Here is a 23,478-nt window from a genome sequence, read left to right as displayed (position 1 = left end):
CCAGGAGATAAAGTGGGTGATGCAGCAGGGAGGGCAGGGGTGGGGGCTAGGAGGGCTCCTTTAAGGGGGGACATTGGGACCCAATCCTGAGTGAGGATGAGGAGACAGCCTCGTGTGGACGTGGGGGGCGTCCCAGCAGGTGCGGAGGCCCTGCGGCCGCACAGGAGCACCTGGGACGGGGTCTCCCAGCCTGGGGGCGTGCAGCCAGACCAAAGGGGAGATTGGACCGCTCCTGAGGCGACCCCTGGGCTGGAGCACAGTGGGGAGATTGTGTCTGGCCCAGTTTCACAGCATCTCGGTGGTAGAAGGGAAACTCCCGTCCAGGCAGACGGCTTCCTCTCCGCACCAGCGGGATTCATGAGCCCCTGCTGATGCGGGGGGCGGCCTGGCCACCGCAGCGCCCCCTCTGAGGCTGTGAGGGGCTGCCCTGAGTAGCAGGACATTCTCTTGTGGCCCCTCCACCCCACCCCCAGACAGAGGCTCACCGCCACCCCTCTGGGCAGGCTCCGAGGGTCCTCAGTGAGGGACTCTTCCTGCGACCAGCAGGGTCGTCAGCCAGAGGGCTGCACGTGTGGGATCTGCTGCCTTATGGCCGTGTGACCCCGGGCACGCGCCCTGTGCCTCGGTTTCCCCATCTGCAACTCGGGTCTTACACATCAGGGCTCTGTCAGGATGAGGGGGTCTTGGCACCCAGGCACATACGCAGCTCCCAGCAAAAGGGAGCCCGTTTAAAATGAGAGCTGTGCCCCGCCTGGTGCCCAGGCCCACGGGCCTCTGGGAGCCTCTGGCTGAGCATGTCCCGTCCCTCCGAGCCTCTACGGGGCGGCTCTGCTCTCATCCCCATCTCACAGGTGAGAAAACCGAGGCCTCAGGTAGAAAATCCACTGACACTCCAGCCGAGAGGCTGAGACGGGTGGAGGGAGGCCACCTGGAGCCTCCCCGACACAGGAGCCACAGTGGCCTTGCTCCTTACGCTTCCTTTTCTAAGACCACCCCCGACCTGAGAAGAGGGAGTCACAGGCCCATTTTACCGATGGGGGTATACCGAGGCTCAGAGCCATGCTGGGGTGGTTTTATGGATTCACAGTTAGTCGGGGATTCCCTGGTGGCGCAGTGGTTGAGAGTCCGCCTGCCGATGCAGGGGACACGGGTTCGTGCCCCGGTCCGGGAAGATCCCACATGCCGCAGAGCGGCTGGGCCCGTGAGCCATGGCCGCTGAGCCTGCGCATCCAGAGCCTGTGCTCCGCAACGGGAGAGGCCACAACAGTGAGAGGCCCGCGTACAGCAAAAAAAAAAAAAAAAAAAAGCACAGTTAGTCGGTCACAGAGCAGGATGGGGGACCCAGATTTCCTGGCTCCCGGCCCAGTGTTGTTGCCATGGCAACGGGTGACCTTGTTGTCACCCACAGGCCCGGTGGTCACAGGGTCCCTGGAGGCAGGCCGGCCGGGGTGGCTAAGCGCTCTGCAGCAGGAAGGGCGGCGGCGGCAGCAGCAATGCACAGAGGAACAGCCCTCCCGGTCAGACCCCAGGACCGGGAAGGGCCACGCGGGAGGATCCAAGGGACGTGGCTGGAGCGCCAGCGGGGGCGGGAGGGCCGCCCAGACCAAGGGAGGGAAGATACTAATCCTTGTGTATATTATTACTGGTTCGTCGCTCGGTGGAGACCTTGATTGAAACCAGATGTGGGAAGCGGCCCAAGTTCCAGCTCCTGGGACTCATTAGGGCTGCCCGCCCCCCAGAATTCGCGTTGCTTTGCAGAGCATTGGGGATCAAAGACAAGCCGTCCCCTGACCTTGGCCTTGGAGGGGGTGGGGAGGGGTCAGCCTCCTGGTCAAACCCGCCCATCTTGATGTGACGGGTCACCCCATGTCCTTGGAGCCCCCCGAGTCCCTCCGCCTCTGCCTGAGAGCCCCGTCCGGCGGGGTCACAGGCCCCTCTGAGACGCGGCTGCTTCCTGGGGTGCAGGCCTAGCTTTTCCCTTGTTTGTCCCACACGCGTCCACTGGGAGGCTCTGGGAGGGTCCCTGTGCCCCTCTTCCTGCTCCAGGACATTAGCCCTCAGGCGGTTGCCCGGCTTGCTCGAGAGCCCCAGGGTCCAGGAGAGAAACCCCCCACCCACCCTCCGGGAAGCCTTGAGGGGAGGGGAGGGCATTCTGGGGGCAGGAGCTACCTAAGCAGAGGTGTCTGCCCCCGCTGTCCCGCCGCCCCCTCTGCGCGCTGGCAGTGGGTCTGTCCCGCCTTGCCCAGGCCCCACAGCAGCCAGTGTGCAGTGGTCAGTGAGCTCGAAGGAGTTGAATCTGTCCCCAGGGCGTGCTCGGGGCCGGCCTTCCGGAAGGACTCGCCTGCACCGCCAGCATCGCCTGCGTCTCTCACGGCTTCCAAGGTCCCGCCTGACGGTCATAAGGCCAGAAACCTGCCTGGGACCGCGTGAGCAGAACAACGTCCACCCCTCGTGTGGACGCAGTGGGACCCCGTGGGCGCCCGGCGCTCAGGAGGGCCGCTCGTGGGCCGAGGCACCTTGCTCTCACCTCCACGAGCTGTCACTGCTGGGGGACGGTGCCGTGCTCGACCACGCTGCACCGGGGTCCGAGGGCCCCCACGGTGTCCGTGTCTGACACACGGGCACGTCTTCGAGCGGGTGCTGCCCACGAGGGACGCCCTGAAGCCGTGGACTTCAGCGTGCGCTGCCTGACTTCCCCACAGACACACCCGCTTCTGTCTCCTCTGTGCTTGTGGGGGGTCGGGGGCCGTTGGTAGTTAGAGGGGGCTTTGGGGCTCATAGCGGTGGTGTGATAGGGGGTGTAAGAAGAAAGGAAGGGAAGGAGGGAGGGGAATCCTAGCCGGGACCCAGTGGTGCCAGAGCCAGGACTCTGCAGCCTCGCTGAGCTGTGGTCTTGCGTGAACCCCGACCTCCAGCCCCTCGATTTCCTCATCGCGTCAGCGGGCAGCGACATCCAGCCGGACTAGGGCTCCGCCACGCGGAGGAGGAGCCTGAGAGAGCGTGGGCACTCGGGAGCCGTCGGGGCCTTGGAGGACACGGAGATGAGGCCGTGCGGGCCCCGAATGTCACACACAGAGTTTGGACCTGATGGGAAAGCACCTCGCTTACTGTGACTCTGGGCCCTGCTGTCCCCATCCATAAGCGGGGTGATAGCGGCGTCTTCCTCGAGGGCTGGTGTGGGATGAAGGGTCCCGGGAGCCCAGGCTGGGCCCCGATGGATGGGCTGCCCCGCCCTGGGCAGGATGTCTGTGGGGATGGGACACTGCAATCCTCCCAGGAGAGTCTGGCCTGAGCAGGACAGAGTGTGCCCGGAGGCGCCGGGGACGGGTGGCTGTGTGCCCTCGCTGGGGACACCTTGGGCTCTTCCCGGGACACCTGACACCAGCCAGCTGCTGCCCTGCCCGCAGGCCTTCCGAGGACGGAGGACGGGGCTCCAGAGGACACCTGACTGGGAAGGTTCCCCTCGTCTCTGGCCGAGGCTCTGGGCTGGGGGTTCAGGACTGGCGTCTGCCGAAAGGGAGCCTGTGGGGCTGGCGAGGCTGTGACCGTCCTGCTGTCCGTGGACCATCTCCCCATTCCCTTGGTCCTGAGTCCACAGCATTTGTGGAGCACCTCCTGTGCGCTTGGCCCTACTTTGGGCACTTGGTTTCGCTGAGAAAGATGGTCGCATTCAGGCAAAGGCGTGGAGGAGAGTGTGGGAGGTGAGGGCAGAGGGGACGGCCAGTCACAGAGCGTCCTGGGGCACTCTCAGGATGCCGGCTGAGGGGCAGGGGGCCACCTGGTAATGCTCTTAGGAAACGTGTCTCAGGGGCCAGCTCGCCCCTCTGCCTCCAAGAAAGTCCGGCGTCCGGTCCACCTCGGCAGGAGCTTCAGAACCTCGGCCGGCTGCCCGGCCCAGGGCGGAGGCCAGCACTTCAGAGCCGGGCCCAGTGGGGCTCCCTCCTCGTCCCCTACCTACAGCTGCGGAGGCTGAGGCCGGGCAGTGTGCCCAGGGGCCACCCGCTCGCAGGGGAGGGGCCGAGGCGCAGGGCTTCTCCTCAGGGTGCAGGCCTCCTGCCGAGCCTACCACGGGCCTGGGGAGCCCTGCCTGCCTGCGGGTCAGTGCCAGGGACCGGGTGTGGGTGCGCCACAGGTCACGTCCCGAGACCCCACAGAGAGAGTGGCCTCTGGGCCCTGAGCCTCGGTCTCCTCATCTGCCACCTCCCATGCCGGGGGACCCGTGTGGCCTGCTCAGCTCAGGCCCGGCTCGCAGTCCGGACTCTGTCACCGTAGCTGTGCTACCTGTCGGTACCAGCCCACCTTCCCACCTTCCCAGTTCCTGCGGCTTCTATGAGGGTCAAATGAGGTAACGGCAGAATCAGAGCACAAAAGATGAAAGCGGGGCCCACTGTTTCTGCGGTGCACGGATGGGGAATGGGCTGTGCCGGTGCTCATGGCCCCCCCCCGTGGAGGGTTCTAGAACCCCAGGGCTGGGAGCGCTGGGCTGTGGCCGGTTCTCAGACGGGCAGGGCGGGCTGGGAACACAGGAGGCAAGGACAGTGATGGATGGGGTGGCTTGTTCCGCACACTCAACGTTCTTTCCCACCGGCTGCGCCCGGCTCAGAGAGCAGCTTCCTCTGTCAACAGATTAGTGACGTGTAGTGGGAACTGGAGCCGCGGTCTGGGAAAGACGCAGGGTCTCCCGGGGCCCTGGGGAGCGCCGCAGGGGTCTGGGAATGTTCTCGAGGGCTGGGAGTGCGGGGCAGTGGGTGGGGCTGCGACAGAGGCCAGGGGAGGAAGTCCAGCCCCGAGGGGGGCCGCTCGCGTCTCACCCTCCAGCTCACTGGGTGTCACCAGCGGGGACCACCCCCCGCCCTACAGGATCGGAATGGGGCGGTGGGGAGCGGGGGACGGACAGTTAGAAGATTGGACGGGGACCACCTCCAGCGGCAGCCCTCGGGGCAGGTGGTAAGACTCTGGGGCCGCCTCCAGCCCTTTCTCAGCTGTGTGAACAGAGCAGGTCGCCTAGCCCCTCTGTGCCTCGGTTTCCCCATCCATAGGATGGAGCAGAGCACCGTCTGCCTCCGAGGGCTGTGAGAGGGTCACGAGTCACTGGCTGGGCGCCTCGCCCCTGTCTGCCTACCTCTGAGCCAGGACCATGGGTGCGGGGTTTGGCACCCCTAGAGATGTCTCCCGCCCGGCAGCACAAGGGCCGCCGTTCTGGTCGAGGCGCTGTGGGGGACTCCAGGAGAGCTGGCGGGGAGCCCCGGTTGGGGATAAGCCCAGACGTGTCTTCAGATTCCGCCTCATCTTCTGCTTCATTTCTGTGTGGGATTCTGGGGCTGCCGTGGCTGCTGGCTTGGCCCCTGGCTGCTGACGGGGCTGGGGAAGTGACAGGGATGCTGTGGCCTGCCCGATTCTTCCTCCCTGGAGCTCTAACGTCTGGAAAGAGCCCGAGGAGTTGGGAAGGTGGTCCTTGTCCTCCCCTGCCCCAGAGTCAGGGCGCCCGGGGCATTACCCACTGACTCAGAGCAATGAACCTGCCCCGGCCTCAAACCCCAGGCAGCTGCCCTTTCCGTGTGCTGGTCGGCCCATGCAGGGAGCCCTGGGTTGGCTTCAGAACTTTCTAATCTCCCAAGTGATTGCAGGGCGCGGGGGCTTGAGGCTCTGATGGAGAGTCCCCAGGCTCGGTCCCTGCTGCCCTCAGGCTCTGAGACCCTGAGCAAGTCACTTGTCCTCCCCGAGCCTCAGTTTCCCCATCTATAAAATGGGCGCGATGGCAGGACCTGCCTCCTGGGGCTGCTATTGAGGTGCAGTGTGTACTCGAGCAGGGGTATGGAATTCTTAGTCAAAGTCGGTCCCTGGGGTCCTGAGGGGTAGGCAAGCTGAGGCATGAGGGGCATGTGCTAAGCCATCATGGGGGAAGCTGTTATTTATATATTAATCTCGTAAGAAACAAGGAACTTAAAACTTGACATACGTTCAGCTGCCTGGGCCCCATAACCAACTTGCTAGATCAGAGCTCCCTAAAAGGGGGCTTGTGTAGGAGGACCCCTGGTGTTGGGTGGAGGGTCTCGGGCTGAGGACCCCCAATGACCCTAGAATCAGGAGTGGGGGAAACGCAGACCCGGGGTGGGTGCAGGGGGACCGTTCGAGCCCGGGGTCCCATGGATGGGGTCAGTGCCTCTCATAGGCGGGGCACAGGATGCCACGGTACAGGGGCTCTGACAGCGCCTTCTGGGGGGGCCATGAGGATCCAATGAGATGCCGTGTGGACGTGCAGCACACGGGGCCTGGCTTCCCCCGGGGCTGAGGACCCCTGGGAGTGGACGCTGGGGGCAGAGGTACCTGAGAATGGGGGAGGGGGGAAGAGCTGCCCCACAAGGCCGGCCCAGGTTTTCTGGGTGGAGTCTGGAACTTGCCGGGACGTCCCCCCTGCCGCAGCCTTGGCGGGGGTGGGAGCTGCCCCCTCACCGGCCCCCAGCAGTCAGCACCCAACAGCGGGCCCCTCCCCAGGCCCCCGCGTCCTGGCCAGCTCCTGCTCGTGCTGGCTTGTGGGTGCAGGGTCCTGCCTACACGGCCCTACCCAGGCTGCCAGATGGGCAGGAAGGTTGTGCCCTAGCCCTCGGGGGTCCGAGCCTCGCAGTGGGTCTTAGGGGGTGAGGGAGCAGCCCTTGGCTGGCGCGGGCCCTTGAAAGGGGCTGGGCAGGAAGCCGGCTCCTGGGAGAGTGAGGCTGCCTGTCTGGCAGCTTGTTAGCCGTGTGCCCTGAGGCCACGCAGGCCAGAGGCGGGCAGGCTTGGCTCCAGCGCGGGCTGACCCGGGCTCCCCACTCGGGGGTGCAGAGGCGGCGAGAGGACGGTAATAATAGCTACCGCCGCGGGTGGCGTGACCACGGCGGGCGCTCGGCCCCCCACCAAGAACGCTTCTCCTCCTCCTCTGACCCATGCTGCACCCCGGGGAGGCGGGGAGCCCGGCTCAGAGGCAGCCACTCGTCAGGAGGGTGGGACTCAGCTCCCTCGCACCCTGCTGTCCTCGCTCGGCGAGCCCCAAGGAAGGCAAGGGTGCAGGGTGAGCTGTGGGTGCGCCCACAGCCCCTCAGCAGCCCCCGTGTCGGCCCACCTTGGAGGCAGGGCAGCCAGGACCCCCCGACCTGCCCCCTCTGGCCCCTGAGCAGGGAGACCCCTCTAGGAGGGCTGCCGGTGGTGACCTCATTCTCGTGGCTGGCCTTCCAGAAACCCTGCGACAGGTGAGCCAGGAAACAAGGTCACCTCGGGGGTCACATTCCAGGGGAGCTAGAGACCCTCATGTCTCACGTGGGGACCCCACTCCTGAGGACATGAGGTCGGAGCTGGACCCCCAGGAGGGAAGGGGGAGTGGTCCGGGGGGGGTGTGAGGGCTTGGAGCTGGGGCTCTGGGTGTCGTGGGAGCGGGCCGGGGGGTAGGACCCTGGGAAGCCCCACGTGCAGGGGAGGAGGGTTTCAGGCAGGAGAGATGATGTCTACTGGATGCTGTGCAGAACCTTCACTGGCTCCCTACTGCCCACCAGCCCGGCCCAGCCAGCCTCCTGTCGATTCCCTGCACAGCTAGAGGCCCTGCACACTCCCTGCTGCCTTTGTGTTCTCTGTTCCTGGACCACAATTGCTGTCGCTCGCCGTCTCCACACCACCTCTGCTCTTCCCCGAGGGGCTCTGTCACCTTCTGCTTCATGGCTTGGGGTGCATGCCGAGGGCAGCCTCCAGAGCAGGGTCCCGGCGCACAAGTTGCTCCGTAAACCGTGACCGAATTTCACTGAGCGCTTTGCCCTCAGCCTTTACAGAGTCAGCTCAGAGAGGTGAGGTGACTGGCCCTAGGTCACACAGCCAGCCAGGAGGCAATAGAGCCAGACTCAAACAAGATTCAAGACCTGTGGGGTTTCTTGTGGGGTTTCCACGGTGCACAGCCCTTGGGGACCCAGGACCCAGGGCTGGAGGTGGGACCTGGGAGAGCCGCAGGGGTGCCCCCACCCAGCCAGCCCAGAACCTCCATCCACCTGGGTTTGCTGCCTCTCCTGCAAGGAGGAGAGTTCGCGTTGATGTCAACCAGGCCTTGGAACCCTGCAGGCCAACCCAAACCATACGTGCTGTGTGCCCTTGGTGGATGGCTGCACCTCTCTGTGCCTGTAAAACAGGGCTGGCAGCAGCGTCCCCCTCACAGGGTTTCCTGGGAACAGGAGCCACGACTGTCATCTTCCAGGAGCGTGTGTGTGTCTCCTTTGTAAGTGGACAGCCTCGGGCCTGCTTTCCGGGCACCAGCAGGGCACTGCCCGCTCCGTCCACAGGCCCGGCAGGCATCAGTGGGGTGGGCGCAGGACTCCTTGCGATGTGGCACCCTCGTCATCGCGGGCACACTCGGTCCACCCTCCCTGATGGCCCCCTCCCGCCGGCTTCTCTCCATCCACTTCTCTGGTCTGCTCCACCCGTGATGCTCCAGTGAAGGCCCGACGTGGAAGGGCTTTGGAAGGTCCGACCAGGCCCTGCATCCCCGGCGTCCCAGTCTGGCACCCTAAGCGCCCTCCCTGGCCTGCTGGCGGGACTGCCTGCCCCAGGGTGGCCTGGTCAGATGAAGGGCTGTCCAGGATGGGGCTGCACCCCACAGAGGTGGCCTGGAGCCCACGGCGCTGGCCACGTTTTCCTTCTTTGGTTGTCACTGGAGACTGGCCGCCAGCCCCGTAGCCAGGCGTGGCGTTGACGGGCCCCCACAGCTGTGGCACACGTGTGCCAAGCCGTCAGCCTCCTGACAGACGGGCTGTTGGGGGGCAGGGCGCCCGGCGGGAGGGAGGCCAGCTGAGTGGACAGCAGGTGCTGCGAGGCCGGGTGGCTGCTGGTGAGCGGCTGCTTCCCCCTTCCGTGGGGCCCGGTGGGGAGGGGGCTTCTCTGCTCTCACCCCCTGGGCCCTGGAGTGCCGAGGGCATCTCCTCTCTGTAAGGAGGATGTGGGAGCGATGAGGGGAGGTCTGCACGGTCTGGGGCACAGGTAGCGGTAAATGCCGTTCATTAGCATCATCGCTGTTCACGGAGGTGGCTGCCCGGGTGCATGTGCGTCTCCACCTCTGCCCAGATCGTGCGGGACCCCGGGGAGGGGAGGATGGGCAGAGGCAGAGGGACAGAGCTGTAGTCCTGGTGGTGGCTGACAGGTGTCAAGCCTGGCCCCATCGGCCCCCGGCCCCCGGGAGACTCCGTCAGTGTCAGCAGGGCGAGCAGTGGCTGGGGCCACGTGGGCTGTGCCTGTTCGTTACAAGCGGGGACGCCCACCCACGATCCCAGCCGCTGCTCCCAGGTCTCTGCGGCCTGACCCTGAGCTAAGATGGAGGGGGGAGGCCCAGAGGCTCACCCCGCTCCCCCTGCAAAGAATACCTGGGCAGCTGCGGCCCCGGGGGCCTCCCCAGAAGCCTGTTACAAATGCGGAGTCTCAGGCCCGCTCCGGACCTGCTGGGTTCAGGAATGGGGGTGGGGAGGCTGTCTGCACATGTCCTCCAGGAGGGGCTGATGCAAGCAGAGTCGGGGTACCGCAGGCTTGGGGGATGCCGCCCGACTCCCTGGTCTGCAGGAGAGACAATCCAGGCTCCCCCAGGGCCACTTCCACAGTGAGAACTCCAGCCCGGCTCTGGCTGGCCAGAGTTCTGAAAGCTACACCCTCCAGCCCACCTGAAATGGGCCGACCCAAGCCTGCTCTCCGGTCCTAGGTGGGTGGGATGGCAGCCACCTGTGAGCACACCTGGGGCTTATCTAGGGCAGGCTGGGGCCTGGGACGGGCTCTGTAGGCAGAGCCGGAAGCTACCTGGGGGCCATCTGGGAGTCGCCCACCTGGGCCCCCAGCAACATAGGCCCACGTCCAGCTGCTGGGGCCCTTAGCCGGGAACCAGGTGGGGCTGGGCGGCGCCGACCCCTGTGCCCCTCGGCCTGCTTCACCCGTGCTCTCTCTCTCTCTGTCTCTCTCTCCTTTCCCCCACCCCGGTGGCCGTGACGCCCACAGCGGACAGGAAGGAGAAGGCCTCCGCGATGCCTGGCTCCCCAGCCGAGGTGAAGACGCAGCCCCAGGCCACACCCCCCAGCATGCCACCCCCGCCGCCCGCCGCGTCCCAGGGGGCCACGCGACACCCCCCCTTCACACCCCACACAAGTGAGTAACCCCAGGGCCCGGTCCCGAGGGGCGCAGCAGGGAGAGGCACCTCCAGGGGTCCCTCGAGCCCGTTAAGGTCCGAGCTTCCATCCTGGACCTGTAAACGCCCCTGTTGGGCCTTTAAGAGGGAGGATGTCATCACGGGTCAGGGCCCAAGCTTTGAGGTTCGGGTCCCAGCTCTTCTGCTTCGTAGCTGTGAGGCTTTGGGCAAACTTCTTAACCTCTCTGGGCCCGGTGTTCCTCATCTGTAAAGCCGGGCTGGTCATGGCCCCTGCCTCAAGGAGCTGCTGTGAGGGTGAGTGAGTTAGAAGTTCTTAGCACGGTGGGCACACGGTGAGCATTCTGTCAAGGTTAGCTGCTATACTGGAGCTCAGAGAGGAATGAGGGATTCCCCATGGTCACACAGCAGGTCACTTGCATGTGGGTGAATCCTTTTTGGGCCCGCACGCCCTGGAGGGCCCATTGGAGGCAGCTGTGGCCTTGGAGGAGCTCTGCGGCCAGGCCTGAGCCGGGTGTGTGGGTGGGCCAGGAGCTGGGGTCAGGGGGGCCTCGGCTGCCAGCAACGTGGTGGTATCTCGCTGGCCCTGGGCCCTGGGTTGAGCATCTCGGCACACACAGAGGGTCTGGGTGGGCTTCGGAATCCACAGGCACCACCTGAGCCCCGGTCCTTTGAGTCAGAGCAGTTGAGAAGGAGACCCCCGGCTTGGGCTGCTGGGGGGACACTGTTCCCTGTCCCCTCGACCAAGGGCTCAGCAGTGTGTCCTAGGTGTTTCTGGCGGGCAGTCCACGTGCCTCCCCCACCCACATGTTCAGAAGCCAGAAAGCCCCACACCGGGGGACCCTTCCCCAGGCTTTGAAACCCTAATGAAGCCCGTCTCTGGGGCAGGAACCTCAAATGCCTTGGCCTGGTGGCCCCTGGCTCCCACCGGCTTCATCGGGCTCCACTCCACCCACCCGGGGTCCTGGGCTGTGCTCAGAGCCCAGGGTGGGCCCCAGGGCCCGGCCTGCTCCTTTTATATCTGGGCGTGAAGGGTACTGGTTCTGCCCTCCGAGGCCAGGCAGCGGCCCCCACCTGGAGAAGGAGGTCGGGCTGGGCCCCTTGTTGTAGGATGTTGGCTGTGAGCTGGTCTCTGTTGGGAGATGGGACACCACCACCTGCTCCCGGGAGCAGCCACCTGAAAGCAGGGCGACCCCTGCACAGTAGGAGCTTAATGACCAAGCACCCCTCCCCACACATCGCTTGGCACAGAATGTTCCAGCTTCTGTTCCCCCGGGGTCGGTCTGAGTGAGGGTCCCCACATGTGCCGGAGACTGGGGTGGGCCCTGCCCTCCGCCATCCTGGGTGCGCAGCCTGCACTGGCCGCACAGGAGTGGCCAGAGGTGGCCGTGCTTTTGTCTCATTCACTCTTCTCGCCCGGGGACTGTCACCCCTCCCTCTTTTCCAGAAGAGTCAGTCCTCACCTCGGGCTGAGCCGCAGGCCGGTCTCCGTCCACGGACCGCTGCCTCCGCGTGCGGCCTCGTGGGTGGAGAGGGGAGGCTGCAGCCTGGCGACACTTCCCCCGCGTACGCTCAGCCCGGGCGGGAAAAGGAGTTCTTCCTGACGGGGCAACAGCAGCTCCCCCTGGGAAGATGACCTGCCCCGCAACTGTTGTCCGGGTTGCAAGCAGGAGAGACCAGCAGAGACCATCTGAGGTCGAGGGCTCCGACCTGGGGACCCCGACCCTCATGGGCGCGACTCCCTGGCCTGCTTTTCTTCCCGGTCCAGGAGCCCGTGTTCCAGACAGTGCTGGTCTGGGAACCAGATGTTCCAGGCTGTGGACTGGGCTGGGGTCAGCTGACACCACCGGCTCGCCTCCGTGAGGCCTGGGAACAGACGTGCGGGTGGCAGCCTGCGTGTGGCTCAGGGTCCGTCCCCTCTCGTTGGGGTCCCGGCTCCGTTCAGGGCATGCAGGTTATGAGAGACAAGAGCGTCTTTCTTTCCTAAGCTGACGCCTAGTGCTCTCTGGCTGCTGGGGGCTTTTGTCTTAAGTGTCAGGCTTCCTCCAAGGTGGCCTCAGATTCGTTCCCTAACCCACGAATTCCCTGAAAGCAGGGGGGTTAACCGCGTCTGTGCACCTGCTGGTGGGAGCCAGAGTAGACGGAGCCCCCGCGTTCTCTGCGGATTCCTGCCAAGAACCTCCCCAGATTCCCCAGGACCGGCCTGCGAGCCAAGCTGACCAGAGACTGACCTTGAGCCATGGCTTGAGGGCTGTGGTTCTCCTTGCCTGGTGACTGCCCTGGGCACGAATTCATTTTAGAGTTGAAGCTGTGGTGTGGCTCGGGACTGGGGCAGAGGGCTGAGAGAACTCTGGGGAGGGATGTAAGGAGCTACTCGGCAGCGGGGAGGACCCTTAAGGGGCTAGCGCTCCATCCTGCTCCCGTGACAGGGGCTCAGTCTCTGTTTACAGTGGTACAGCTTGTCTCCTCGTGGCTTTTGCCCACTAACTCCAGCTCAGACGAATCAAATCTCTCTTCCTCTTCGGTGCTTCTGCCCTTCGCGGCAGCTCAGACCTGGGCTTCGTCTCGGAACCACCATTGGTGTGTCTGTTGACCTCTAGCCCATCACCTGGGCTCCGGGTCCCTGAGGATGGTGCCGAGTGGGGTCACCAGGCGCTTTCCAGAAACGCAGCTGTTAAGAGCCAGGGTGTCCCACCCGTACCCAGGGAGGTGCCAGAACCCTTGTGGAGCCCCAGATGTTCCCGCCAGAAACGGCCCTAAGACATCCCCTGGTCCAGCCCATTTTTCAGAGAAGGAAGCCGAGGCCCAGAGAAGGTTGTGGACTGGCCCAAGGTGGTGACAGAGTCCCAATCCCCAAAACGCTGTCGAGAGGCAGGGGAGGGGCCGACTGTAGACACCCCCCAGGGCAGCGTCCGGTGCCGGCCTCCTTCCTCACAGCGTGCTTTTCTTATTTTGCTTACAGATCGAGAGGACGGACCTGCGATGTCTCTGCCCCACGGCCGTTTTCATGGCTGCTTAAAATGGTCTATGGTCTGTCTTTGTAAGTAAAATAACAAAAACCGCGGCCTCCCGGGAGGTCCTGACCCGGCGCCCACTGCTCTGCCTGCACCCTTGCATCCGCCGGGCTAGGCCTCTCTTAGGGGATGGAGCCCAAGAGACAGACCCAGGAGAGCAGAGCAGCCAGGACCCCCAAGTCACAGACTGAGTTCACACCCAGCCCTGCCGCTCGTACGCTCTGTGGCCTCAGGCAGGCGGATGGCCTCGCTCAGCTTCCTTTTCCCCAACTCAAAACAGGGCGAGTCAGGCAGGTCCCAGAGTTGCAAGAAGGTCAGATGTCAGTGGCCAGTCCACAGCCCATCTCAAGGGCAGACCCCAGCCTGGGGCAGACCCCACGCTTACCCTTCCAGGCACAGTGTCCACAGGCCGGGGCCACCACCTGTAGAAAGAAAGTTATGGCGCCCGCGCCAGGGGTGATCGCACGAAGCCCTGGGCCACGTCAGCACGAAGTCTGGCCCACGCGGGGTGCTCAGCAGATGTTGGTCACTCGTGGACGTTCCCGTCCAAGCGCCCAAGCTGCAGCTGATGCCCTTAGGCGAGGCTCTCATGGGGCGATGCTGGCAGTGTGTGTCAGCCAGCCAGCGCAGCGGGCTCGCCCATCTGGACCGGCCCGATGTAAGCCCAGGTGTGGCATCATCTAGGGCCCGGCGTGTGCACGGAGCTGCGGTGCTGTGATGCCTGTGAGCTTTGTGTGGACAGGAGGATGGCGATTCCCAGGACCAAGGCTGGGAGGGGGGCTGGCGGGAGGGGCTGTTTTCGGTGCCTCGTCCTAGCCCCCCCGGCCCAGCCCCGGGACTGGGGGAGCCGTGGGGTGCTGCGCTGTGCCCCCAAACCTCGGCCGGGACACGTGTGGTCTATCTTAGTAACACACCTGTTGCGGGAATGAAAGCACTTGTGGCCGAGGGTTATTTTCGGCGTCTCTTTAGCAAGCGGCTGAGACTGCCCGGCAGCCTGGGAGGGAGCGCAGCGAGCGAGGGCAGGCCGGCCGCCGGGAGGACCAGGCGCCGAGGGCGAGCGGGTAAGGGCGCCACGGGGAGGCCAGGCCAGGGGCTGGCGGGCGGGGTCCCAGGAGGCATGGATAGCCGCACGTCTGCGAAGCCCCTGAGGATCCAGACCCCGAGCGACGGCCCAGCTCTGCCGTGAGTGACCAGGAGCCCCCGCTGCGGTGAGGTCCCCATGCAGCAGGCCACCTCCTGGCCTGTCTGGGGTGACCGCCAGCGGCTGTCATCAGTCTCGACGAGGGTGTGTGTGTGTGGGGGGCATCAGCTCCACAATGACAGAGAAAATTAGCACAACAGCAGAGTCTTCTGGTCCAAGGGTGCTCTGGACACACCTCGGAGAGGGTGAGGGACAGGGCCCTTCGTGTTCTGTGTCTGGAGCTCCTTCCATCCCAGAGCGAGAGGAAGTCCCCAGAGTGACTGTCCTGTAGGATTACCCCTGAGCCGGCGTGTCACCTGTGGGTCCTGGAAGGAGCTTCTAAGGCCGTCCAGAGCAGGGGGGCAAACAGGTTTCAACCTGCACTGTGTCTCCAGGGAGAGAGAAGCGGCACCAAAGGCCGAGTGAAGGGCGCGGGCCCCGGAGCGGAGCGGGTCACCACGCCTGCAGCCCGCCCCCTCTCGGGACACAGAGGCAGCACGTCTGTTTTGGCGCCAACCCTGGCTTTCAACCAGTGCTTCCCAAACGTCTGTTACGTGGGGCCGGTTATCGATGAGCCATCACCCAACACGTAAAAGCAATCAGGTCAGGCGTTTCCGGCGCCTTCCGGTGGGAGAAGGATAACCTGGGTCCTGCGAGGGGGAGCATGCAGCAGACGGAACACCCCGTCCTCCGGGCCCAGAAGCCCCACCTCTGGTTTGGGCCGAGGGCCGTGTGCTGATGAGGAAATGGGGGCCAGGCCCGAATCTCACCCACACGGCATGTCTGGGCTGGTTCAGGACGCCCACTCCCAACCAGGGTGCTTATCTTGCGCCCACAAGGGCTGGGCTGCGTTACTCTGCCTCTGAGGGTCTGCGGATTGCCGGGGCCCTCGGGGGACGGGAGGAGACCTTGAGCACCGTGGGTGCTGCTCAGGGACTGCGAGGCCCCTTGCCTGGGGCTTAGGTGGCTGTCCCTGGCCCGCAGCTCAGGGCGGGGGGGCCGGGGGGAGCGTTCGCAGGTGTCGCCGGCAGGCGGTCATGGAAGCTGAAGGTGCAGAGCCGCCCAGACAGTGGGCTCGGGGTTAACGGGGGGCGCCAGTTCCAGCTCCGAGGGGGAGGGCACAGGCCTAGGGCTGGAGGGGAGCTACCTCCCACAGGCCTGCAGGGGCGGGTGGAGCCGGCAACCGGGACCTGGAGAGCCAAGCCCTGGGATAGCCGAGGCACAGGGAGGAGAGACGGGCATGCGGTCACCTCACGTGCTCCCGCCCTTGCAGGCTGGGCGAGGCCAAGACGGCGGAGGTCACCCCCCAGAGCCAGGTCAGGATAGCTGGGTTGGCGTGGTCTGGAGGGGCAGGGCGACACACCCTCCGCCCGTGCTGCGGCTGTTCAGAAGGGCCGCTTCCCAGAGCCGAGCCCAGCAGCATCCCCAGCCCGGAGAAGGGGGCTGCTGCTCCCCCGTCTCCACACACACAGGCCCCGGCAGATGCTGGAGCCCTGGAGAAACCCGGCCCTGAGAAAACAGCAGCTCTGAGCTGTCCTGCGTCCCCAGATCCCTAGTCCAGCGAGGCGTGAGCGCGCGGCCTCTGCACAGACCCAGCCAGACAAGGCGGGAGGGCCAGGGCACGGGCCTTGGGGACCACAGCTGAGTGAGTGAGACGTGCGCCTGCACGTGTGCGTGTGCTAGTGTGCTGTGTGGGTGTGCACATGGGTGCGCCGTGGGGCTACATTGCATCGTGCCCGTGTGTGCACACGTGTGCATGTGGGGTATGCTTGTGGGCATGTGTGTGCACGTGTGTGCGTGTGTGCATAGGTCTTTGTGGGCTGTGCACTGGGTCCGTGTGCACACACGTGTGTGCGTGCGTGCAGTGCATATAGGCCTGTGTGCGAGCACGCATGAGGTGTGTGCACGTGTGTGCACATTTATGTATCTGTGCGTGCACGTGTACGCGTGTATGCGAGCATGAGTGCACGTGTGTTTGGCATGTTGCGTGAGGTGCGTGCAGGGCTGCTGAGGGAGGGAAGGTGCGTGGAGTGCAGGGTGTGGGCGAGGGTGGGCTTCGGGACGGTCGTGTAGGGAGCACAGACGTGCGCAGGAGCGGGAGTTGGGTGTGCGAGCAGGAGTGTGAAGGCGCGGGTCCCGTGCAGCCTTCCCGTGTCCAGACCCCCTCCGCCATCACCGAGGGCCCTGGGAGCCCACGACCTCTGATCTCTGTGCAGGCCCTGGTGCAGGGGAGTGGGTGCAGGTGGTCAGGCTCTGCAGGGCTCCCCGGCCCTGGGGCAGACTCAGCTGAGGATCACGGTCCTGCCTCTGGTCCCCTTCACAGCATCCCAGTGTCTGTCACCACAGGCACCCACAGTGCTGCTCCGGGGCCCCCGCACAAGCTCAGCGCAAGCCCCTTGGGTCACCTGCTCGTCCTGCGCACGCAGCTGGGGCCCGTGTGTGCACACGTCCACCCGTGCAGCAGCCCCAGACAGCAGCTGTGCGGTGTCCCCCCACCAGCATCCGACCCCGCTTGTCCCGGGGGTCCAGGCTCCCCTGCCCCACCTAGAGCCCCGTCAGCCTGGCACCTGCGTAGGCACTGGGGCGTGGCTTTGGGCTGTCGTGGTGGGGGGGTGGTCACTACCCTTTAGGGGGGATGAGGGACCTCCCCGTGGAAGAGGAGGGTGGGCCCGCAGATCCCGGTTGTGGGAAAGCCCCTCTACCTGTTCGCAGGAGATGCGTGTCTGCCAGGCAGCGTGCGGCCGTGGTGTCCCCGGGTGTGGAGGGCCTGACTGCGCGGCCCAGAGCAAAGCCGAGGGGCCGCTGAGCCCGGGCCACGCCTGGATCACGTCTGTGCTCCCACCCTGCCGGGGCCCCAGTTTGTGCGTCTGTAAAGGGTGTCCGTGGGGCCCGGCCGCCCTGCCGCGTCTTCAGCCCGCCTCTCCCCGCGCAGTGATGAACGGCAGCAGCCCCTCGCCCACGGCCGTCAGCGGCACCCCATCCACGCCCAGCGGCTTCAGCAATGGCCCAGCCACCTCGTGCACAGCCGCGCTGTCCACGCAGCAGCTGCCCCCGGCCTGCGGGGCGCGGCAGCTCAGCAAACTCAAGCGCTTCCTGGCCACCCTGCAGCAGTTCGGCAGTGACATCTCCCCGGAGATCGGGGAGCGCGTGCGCACGCTGGTGCTGGGGCTCGTGGTGAGTCGGGTGGGGACGTGGTGACCCCGGGCCGGGCCAGCCCTCAGTCTCTGCCCTCCTCTCCCCGGGCTGAAGCAAGGTGTTTTCTCCCCCTGCCCCGCCCCGCCCCACCCCCCAGAACTCCACGCTGACCATCGAGGAGTTCCATTCCAAGCTCCAGGAGGCCACCAACTTCCCGCTGCGGCCATTCGTCATCCCCTTCCTGAAGGTAGGGACAAACCCACTTGCCCTGCGCTGGGGCCCCAGGAGCCCCGAGTCTTTTCTCTGCCAGCTCAGATCAGCCACTGTTCTCGAGACTCTGACTCCCCTGTCCCCCAGGGGGGATCAGTGCTGACCCGTCGTCACGGCCGACTCCTGCAAGCTCGCTGCCAGGCCAGAGTAGTCAGCCACCCGACCCTGTGCTCGGAGACCAAGCTCCCAGGCTCAATCCTGTTATATTAGTGACCAATACACTCAGCCGCTCGACAAGCTATATTTTGAGCACCTGCTCTATGCCAGCTGACAACGGCCATGGACTCTGGAGCTACAGGGAGGGTGCCTTCTGAGGATAGAGGAGGGCGAGGGAGGAGAGTGGGGGACAGAGCCAGGCAGCGGGGACAGCACGTGCAAAGGCCCTGAGGCAGGGGTGTGCCTGCTGTGTTTGAGGAGCAGCGAGGGTGTACCCGGAACGGAGCGAGGGGAGGGGGACAGTGGACAGACGGTGGTCATGTGGGTAAGCAGACAGATGGCTGAGCGGGTGTCAGTTGGAAGGCAGCCGTGTGGCTGTCACGGAGGGTAAACAGTGGACCAGGGCCTCTCGGTAGTTGGTGTTGGGTTGGCGGCAGCAACACCAGGGTGTGTGAGCAATGCAGGTTCCCGGGCCCCAGCCCAGACCCACTGAGTCAGAACCTGCATTTTAACAAGGTGCTGGGCAGCGTGTGTGCACAAGACGGTGACGAGCGCTAGACCCGTGTCTCCCCTGCCGCGCTCCTCAGGGCCTTCGCTCCCCTTGAGGGTCGCACATCTCCCAGAGCGGGTGGAGGTGAAATGCTTCCCAAACGTATTTGACCACGGGTGCCCCTGCTGGCGCGCATCTCCTCAGGTCAGGTTCCACAGAGCTCGCTTGGGAGATGCCCGCCCTGGAGCGCCTGGTGGGCTCTCGTTTCCCGGGCCCAGGTGGTGCTCCCAGCCACCTGCACAGCTGCACCCTGGCGGGGCCTGCCTTTCAGAGGGTCGTGAAGACAGGCCATACCAGACGCGCCCAGATGCGAGCCCTGACCCTGCCGCTTAGCCCCCACTGTCCTGGGCCAAGCTAGTTCACCCCTCTGTGCCTCCGTTTCCGCAGCTGTGAAGTGGGAACCGTTCTCAGGCTATTGGGAAGGTTGTGGGGAGACACGCAGGTAAAGACTCTGGGATGCGCTCGACTACCACTGGGCGTCATCACCTGGGGATTTCAGGTGTTCTGCAGACGACGTGTCCTCTGCAGCTGCCCCTGCTGGGCCCCCAGCAGCCCTCGGGGTGCGGGGAGGTGGCCCAGGCACTGCCACTGTTCCCGGTTAACAGGTGGGGAAACTGAGGCCCTGAGGTCCCCGCTGGTGGAGGGGTGGAGCAGAGCCGGAGCCCCGACCCCTCCAGCTCCAAGCCTCCCAGCCTGCCCGGGGTGTGCCCCAGGCCCGCACCTCGTAGCAAGGGGACTCCACATCCGCTCCCTCCTCCCGCCTTCCCGCCCACACCCCTCTGAGCTCACTGTGAGCTGGGCTGAGGGTTTGCCCATCTGGCAGTCATTTGCAATTCATCAGCAGCCCTTCCCTGTTCCTCCTTGCTTTCAACGTACTGCTGACTCCACGCTCCCCATCGTGGGGGACGCAGTGCCTGCTTATCCTGTCAGATTAGACATTTACAGCACAGGTCCCACCTGCCCGTGTCCGCTGCCCTTGTTTATCAGAGGAGCAGGAGCAGGGAAAACACGCCGCATCCCCGCGCGCCCCGGCCAGGCCCGCTCGCCCTGGCATCCCCGCATCCTCCCAGGCACACCCCAGTGAGGCGCCAGGCGGGACGCGCCGGCCTGGCAGTGCCTGCCTCTGTGCCCCCTGCCCGCAGCACAGTCATGGGGCTGTCGGAGCTGTGGCGCCCCGATTGCTCTCCTGGTGATGGGGCAGCTGGGTGAGGGCCCTGGGCCGGCGGGCTGTCAGGGACAGAGTCCATTCGTCTGCCAGACGTGGGGCTCCTGGGCATGGCCAGTCCTGTTCCCAGGGCTTGTGGACAAGTCGTCGCGGCCCTGCCTGGGAAGTGCCCCGCCCCTGCCCCCCCCCCCACTCACCGTGGGACCCTGGCCTCTTGAGCACGCAGAGTGCCGCAGGGAGCCTGGGGGCGTGCCGGCCTGCTGGGCGGCCTCGGCTTCCCCACCTGTGACCTGGGAGCAGCGGGGGCACCGCCTTCCTGGGGATTGACGGCCTCCTGGGCCCAACCGTGGCGCACCCATGTGGTGGCCCTTGGCGCCGTCTCCTATAGCAGAGGCAGGAGCAGTGGCCAGCCCGCCCGGCTCAAGCCCAGCTCTGCCCTTGGGCAACCGAAACTCCCACTTCCCAGTCCCCTCCCGGGTCCCTGGGGTGTGACAGCCCACCTCCTCAGGTGGGACTGGGAGAGTTAACTCATGAGAAGCTCGTGGGAGCCTCACACCCAGGATGGGAGGAGCCAGAGCTGCTTGCAGCTCCAGCTGCAGGTGAGGCAGAAGTCAGAGAAGTTAAGTGACTTGCCCACGGTCACACAGCACAGCCAGGGTGGGCAGACACAGGGCCTGCAGTGGAGTGTGGGGCAGTGGAGGAGATCCTTGGGAAAGCAGTGGAAACATCATAAACCCTCACCGAATGGGAGACACCTGCTCCAGTAACACTGACTGCGGGTGTTTATGCAAACGCTGATTTCCCTCCGGCCGGAGTTCCCGTCTGTGAAGGGGGCAGCATGGAACCTTCTTTCAGGTGGCAGAGCTGGGATTCACCAGCTCGGTCTGTCCAGCATCTCAGTGGCGAGGCCTCCGAGGCCCTGGAGACAGAATTGGGGCTGCTGCCCAGGAAGGAGAGGCGTACCGCCCCCCATAGTGTCTATGCATTTCTTCTGGGCCCTGGTCCCCATTCCCCCAGCCAAAGGCCCCAGGTCCCCTGCACCCTCTCCTGAGCCTGACGCTGTGCGGGGCTGAGTGGTGGGGCTTTCCGGAAGCTGGGAGATGCTGCCCCGCCCAGCCAGCCCTCCACCCGTGGCCCCGGCTCGCAGCTGGGTCCAGCCGGCCAGGAATCCAGATGTTTCCATGGCTCTAACACAACCAGCCAGGGCCCGTGCTGTCCCCCGCCCTGCTGCACCAGGAGAGGAGGGGCTGGCGAGGGGGAGGGAGGATGTTTGGCGTCCTCAGACCTCCCGGGACCTCCTTTCCCAGCTCACGCTCCTAACGTGTTCGACAGATGGCGGACTGGCCGCTGTTCAGCTATCCAAGTAGGAAAAGAACAGGCCTGGCAGCCGGCGCTGCCTGACAAAAACACATTGGCTGCTTGATCGCGTCCGGGTGGATGCGCTAGTGGGGGCTGGTGGTGCAGAGGCGGGAGAGGCTGCCGAAGTGGCTTTGAAACACCGTGAGAAACTTGGGGAACTGCCTTCGTTACAAATACTCAGAACTCTGGCCCTCCCAAGCGGCCTGCCGCTGCGCCCCCACCCAGCCTGGGGAGACCGCCGAGCCCCCGGGGCCCTGCCGTGCTCGCCGGGAGGCCTAGAGCAGAGCGGAGGCAGGAGGGCACGGCAGTTACGCACGGTGGTCACAGGCGGGATCTGCGTTCGAATCCCGTGCCCACCCCCACGTGCCATTCTGCTCCCTGTGCTGTGGTGTCCTTACCCACAAATGTGGAACCCAGTGGTCGTGTCCAACCCCGGGAGGTGACACGCGTGACGGTCCAGAGCGGCGTGTGTACACTGATACCTTCATTCAAGGCTGGGCTGGGAACCCGCAGAAAGTGGGCAGGCAGGACCAGCCAGCGCACGTTGGGGTCTGCGGCAGGTGTGCTGGGGTCCTGCTCATCCACTGCGGTGACTGTGTGCAGGGCTGCCCCGTCCCCTCTGAGCCTCACTCTCCTTCTCCGTGCGGGCGGTCGTCTGGGGCCTGTTTCCTCAGGCGCAGGCAGCGGGTCCTGGTGAGGAGCCCGCCTCGATTTCTCCAGATGCCAATGCAGGAGGGAGCTTGGTGAAGGGGAGAAACCCCAAACCACTGGGTCTCCTGGGGGGCGTGGTCCCGCCCTCATCCCCAGGCTGTAGCAGAGGAACTCGAGGCCCAGAGCGGTCGTGCAGCTTGCCCAGAGTCACACAGCAAGGCTGGCCGCTGGCGTCCCTGCCTCACCTCCAAGCACCTGGCGCCCTGACCTCAGTCAGCAGCCAGTCCAAGCCCCTCCCCGCCCCCCACAGGCTAACCTGCCCCTGCTGCAGCGGGAGCTCCTGCACTGCGCCCGCCTGGCAAAGCAGACCCCCGCCCAGTACCTGGCCCAGCACGAGCAGCTCCTGCTGGATGCCAGCGCCTCTTCCCCCACCGACTCCTCGGAGCTCCTACCGGAGGTCAACGAGAACGGCAAGAGGAGGACACCTGACAGGTACCTGGGGGGACGGTGGAGGGGCCGGCTCTCTCCCTACCTGACTCTCGAGAGCTGCGCTGGCGCCGAGGCTTAGCGGGCACCCCAGTTCCGGGGCTGAGAGAACGCAGGCTGATACCGCGTTGCGTTCCGTGGCAGCCGCTGCCGGGTTGGTCAGGTTCAGCCTGAGGTGCGAGGCCGCCCTGTCTGGCTGTGGCGGGTTCTCCTGAGGACTCGGATGCCCCGGGAGGACAGGGGCGGAGGCAGGACAGACACTGCCTGGCCGGCATGCCCTGGCTATTTGTTCTGGACGTGCACCCCGAGTGTCCAGCAGCCCGAGGTGCCCAGGTGCCTGGGCTGGCCCGCACTGCTGGGTCATAGCCTGGGTACCTGTCCTGCTGATGGGGGAGGGTGTCTCCCCCACTCTCTCCAAGGAGGCCCAGGCTTCCTGACCACCTCACCCCAGGAGTCCCAGAGGAGGGGGAAGAGGGGCGCACCGGGCTGGGCCCCCAGCAGCTGGGTCTGATCTCTCCCATTGTTCACCTCGGTCTGTCTCCTCCTCGCTCGCTCGCTCGCTCTCTGCCCGCGCCCCGACCTTCCCGTCACCCCTCTGTCCACGGATCGTGGCCCCGTGACCACTGTCCCCTGCCTGCTCTTGGGACCAGGACCAAAGAGAACGGGTCAGACCGTGACCCTCTGCACCCGGACCACCTCAGCAAACGGCCGTGCACCCTGAGCCCCGCCCAGCGCTGCAGCCCCACCAACGGGCTGCCCCAGCCCACGCCGCCTCCGCACTACCGCCTGGAGGACATGGCCGTGGCCCACCACTTCCGGGACTCCTACCGCCACCTCGACCCCCGGGAGCTGCGGGAGCGCCATCGGCAGCTGGGTGAGCGGCACGCTGCGGGGGTGCACGCGTGCGCCGAGTGGAGGTGGGGGCGGGCGGAGCATCCGGGGCTGCCGTGTGCTCGTGAACGCTGGCGCTGCCCGGCCGCGTCTGTCTGGGGAGGATGGGCACTGAGGACGTGGGTGCAGAGGAGAGATTTGCGCCCCACCCCGCCTGGGCTGCGCCCAGAAGCCTGAGGGACAGCCATCTTTCCCGGGGGGCAGCTGGACGCCGCCACCTCAGGGCCAGGAGGGCCCCTCCCCATGGCAGGTGGGCGCCGTGGCTGCAGAGGTGCCTGTCCCGGGGACTCTGCAGGGCCAGGTATGGGATCTAGAGCCGCTCAGGATGCACTGGCAGCCGGGAGAGACCGGGCATGTGGGGGGTCCCCAAGTCGCAGGAGTTGCAACGCCCAGGCGCCCCGAGGGGAAGCAGGGCACCACTGAGCACACGCGGCGGGTCCTGCTACACCAAAACACCAAATCCGTAGAGGGTGGTCCGTGCAAGAA

The 23,478-nt window shown here is 65.6% G+C and overlaps 1 protein-coding gene across 4 annotated transcripts in view; it reads left to right on the top strand.

Annotated features, from left to right (window-relative positions):
• Nucleotides 1-23,478, top strand: part of CBFA2T3 (CBFA2/RUNX1 partner transcriptional co-repressor 3) — a 55,562-nt gene that overhangs the window by 23,893 nt on the left and 8,191 nt on the right. For 2 of the 4 annotated variants that reach the window (XM_060289401.2, XM_060289402.2), the window contains exons 2-7: nt 9,991-10,137; nt 13,098-13,175; nt 17,262-17,503; nt 17,622-17,711; nt 21,926-22,107; nt 22,752-22,975. In XM_060289401.2, coding sequence (XP_060145384.1) covers nt 10,017-10,137; nt 13,098-13,175; nt 17,262-17,503; nt 17,622-17,711; nt 21,926-22,107; nt 22,752-22,975 — 937 coding nt within the window. In that variant the 5' untranslated portion in view covers nt 9,991-10,016. Of the gene's footprint in view, nt 1-9,990; nt 10,138-13,097; nt 13,176-17,001; nt 17,504-17,621; nt 17,712-21,925; nt 22,108-22,751; nt 22,976-23,478 lie in introns of those variants that run through there. The other 2 variants (XM_060289403.2, XM_030849363.3) reach the window with 2 other exon arrangements.

The sequence above is a fragment of the Globicephala melas genome, chromosome 19 (assembly GCF_963455315.2).
Source record: "Globicephala melas chromosome 19, mGloMel1.2, whole genome shotgun sequence".
Lineage (NCBI taxonomy): Eukaryota > Metazoa > Chordata > Mammalia > Artiodactyla > Delphinidae > Globicephala > Globicephala melas.
Note: the sequence above shows the minus strand (reverse complement) of the source record. Positions and strands in the feature narration are given on the sequence as shown.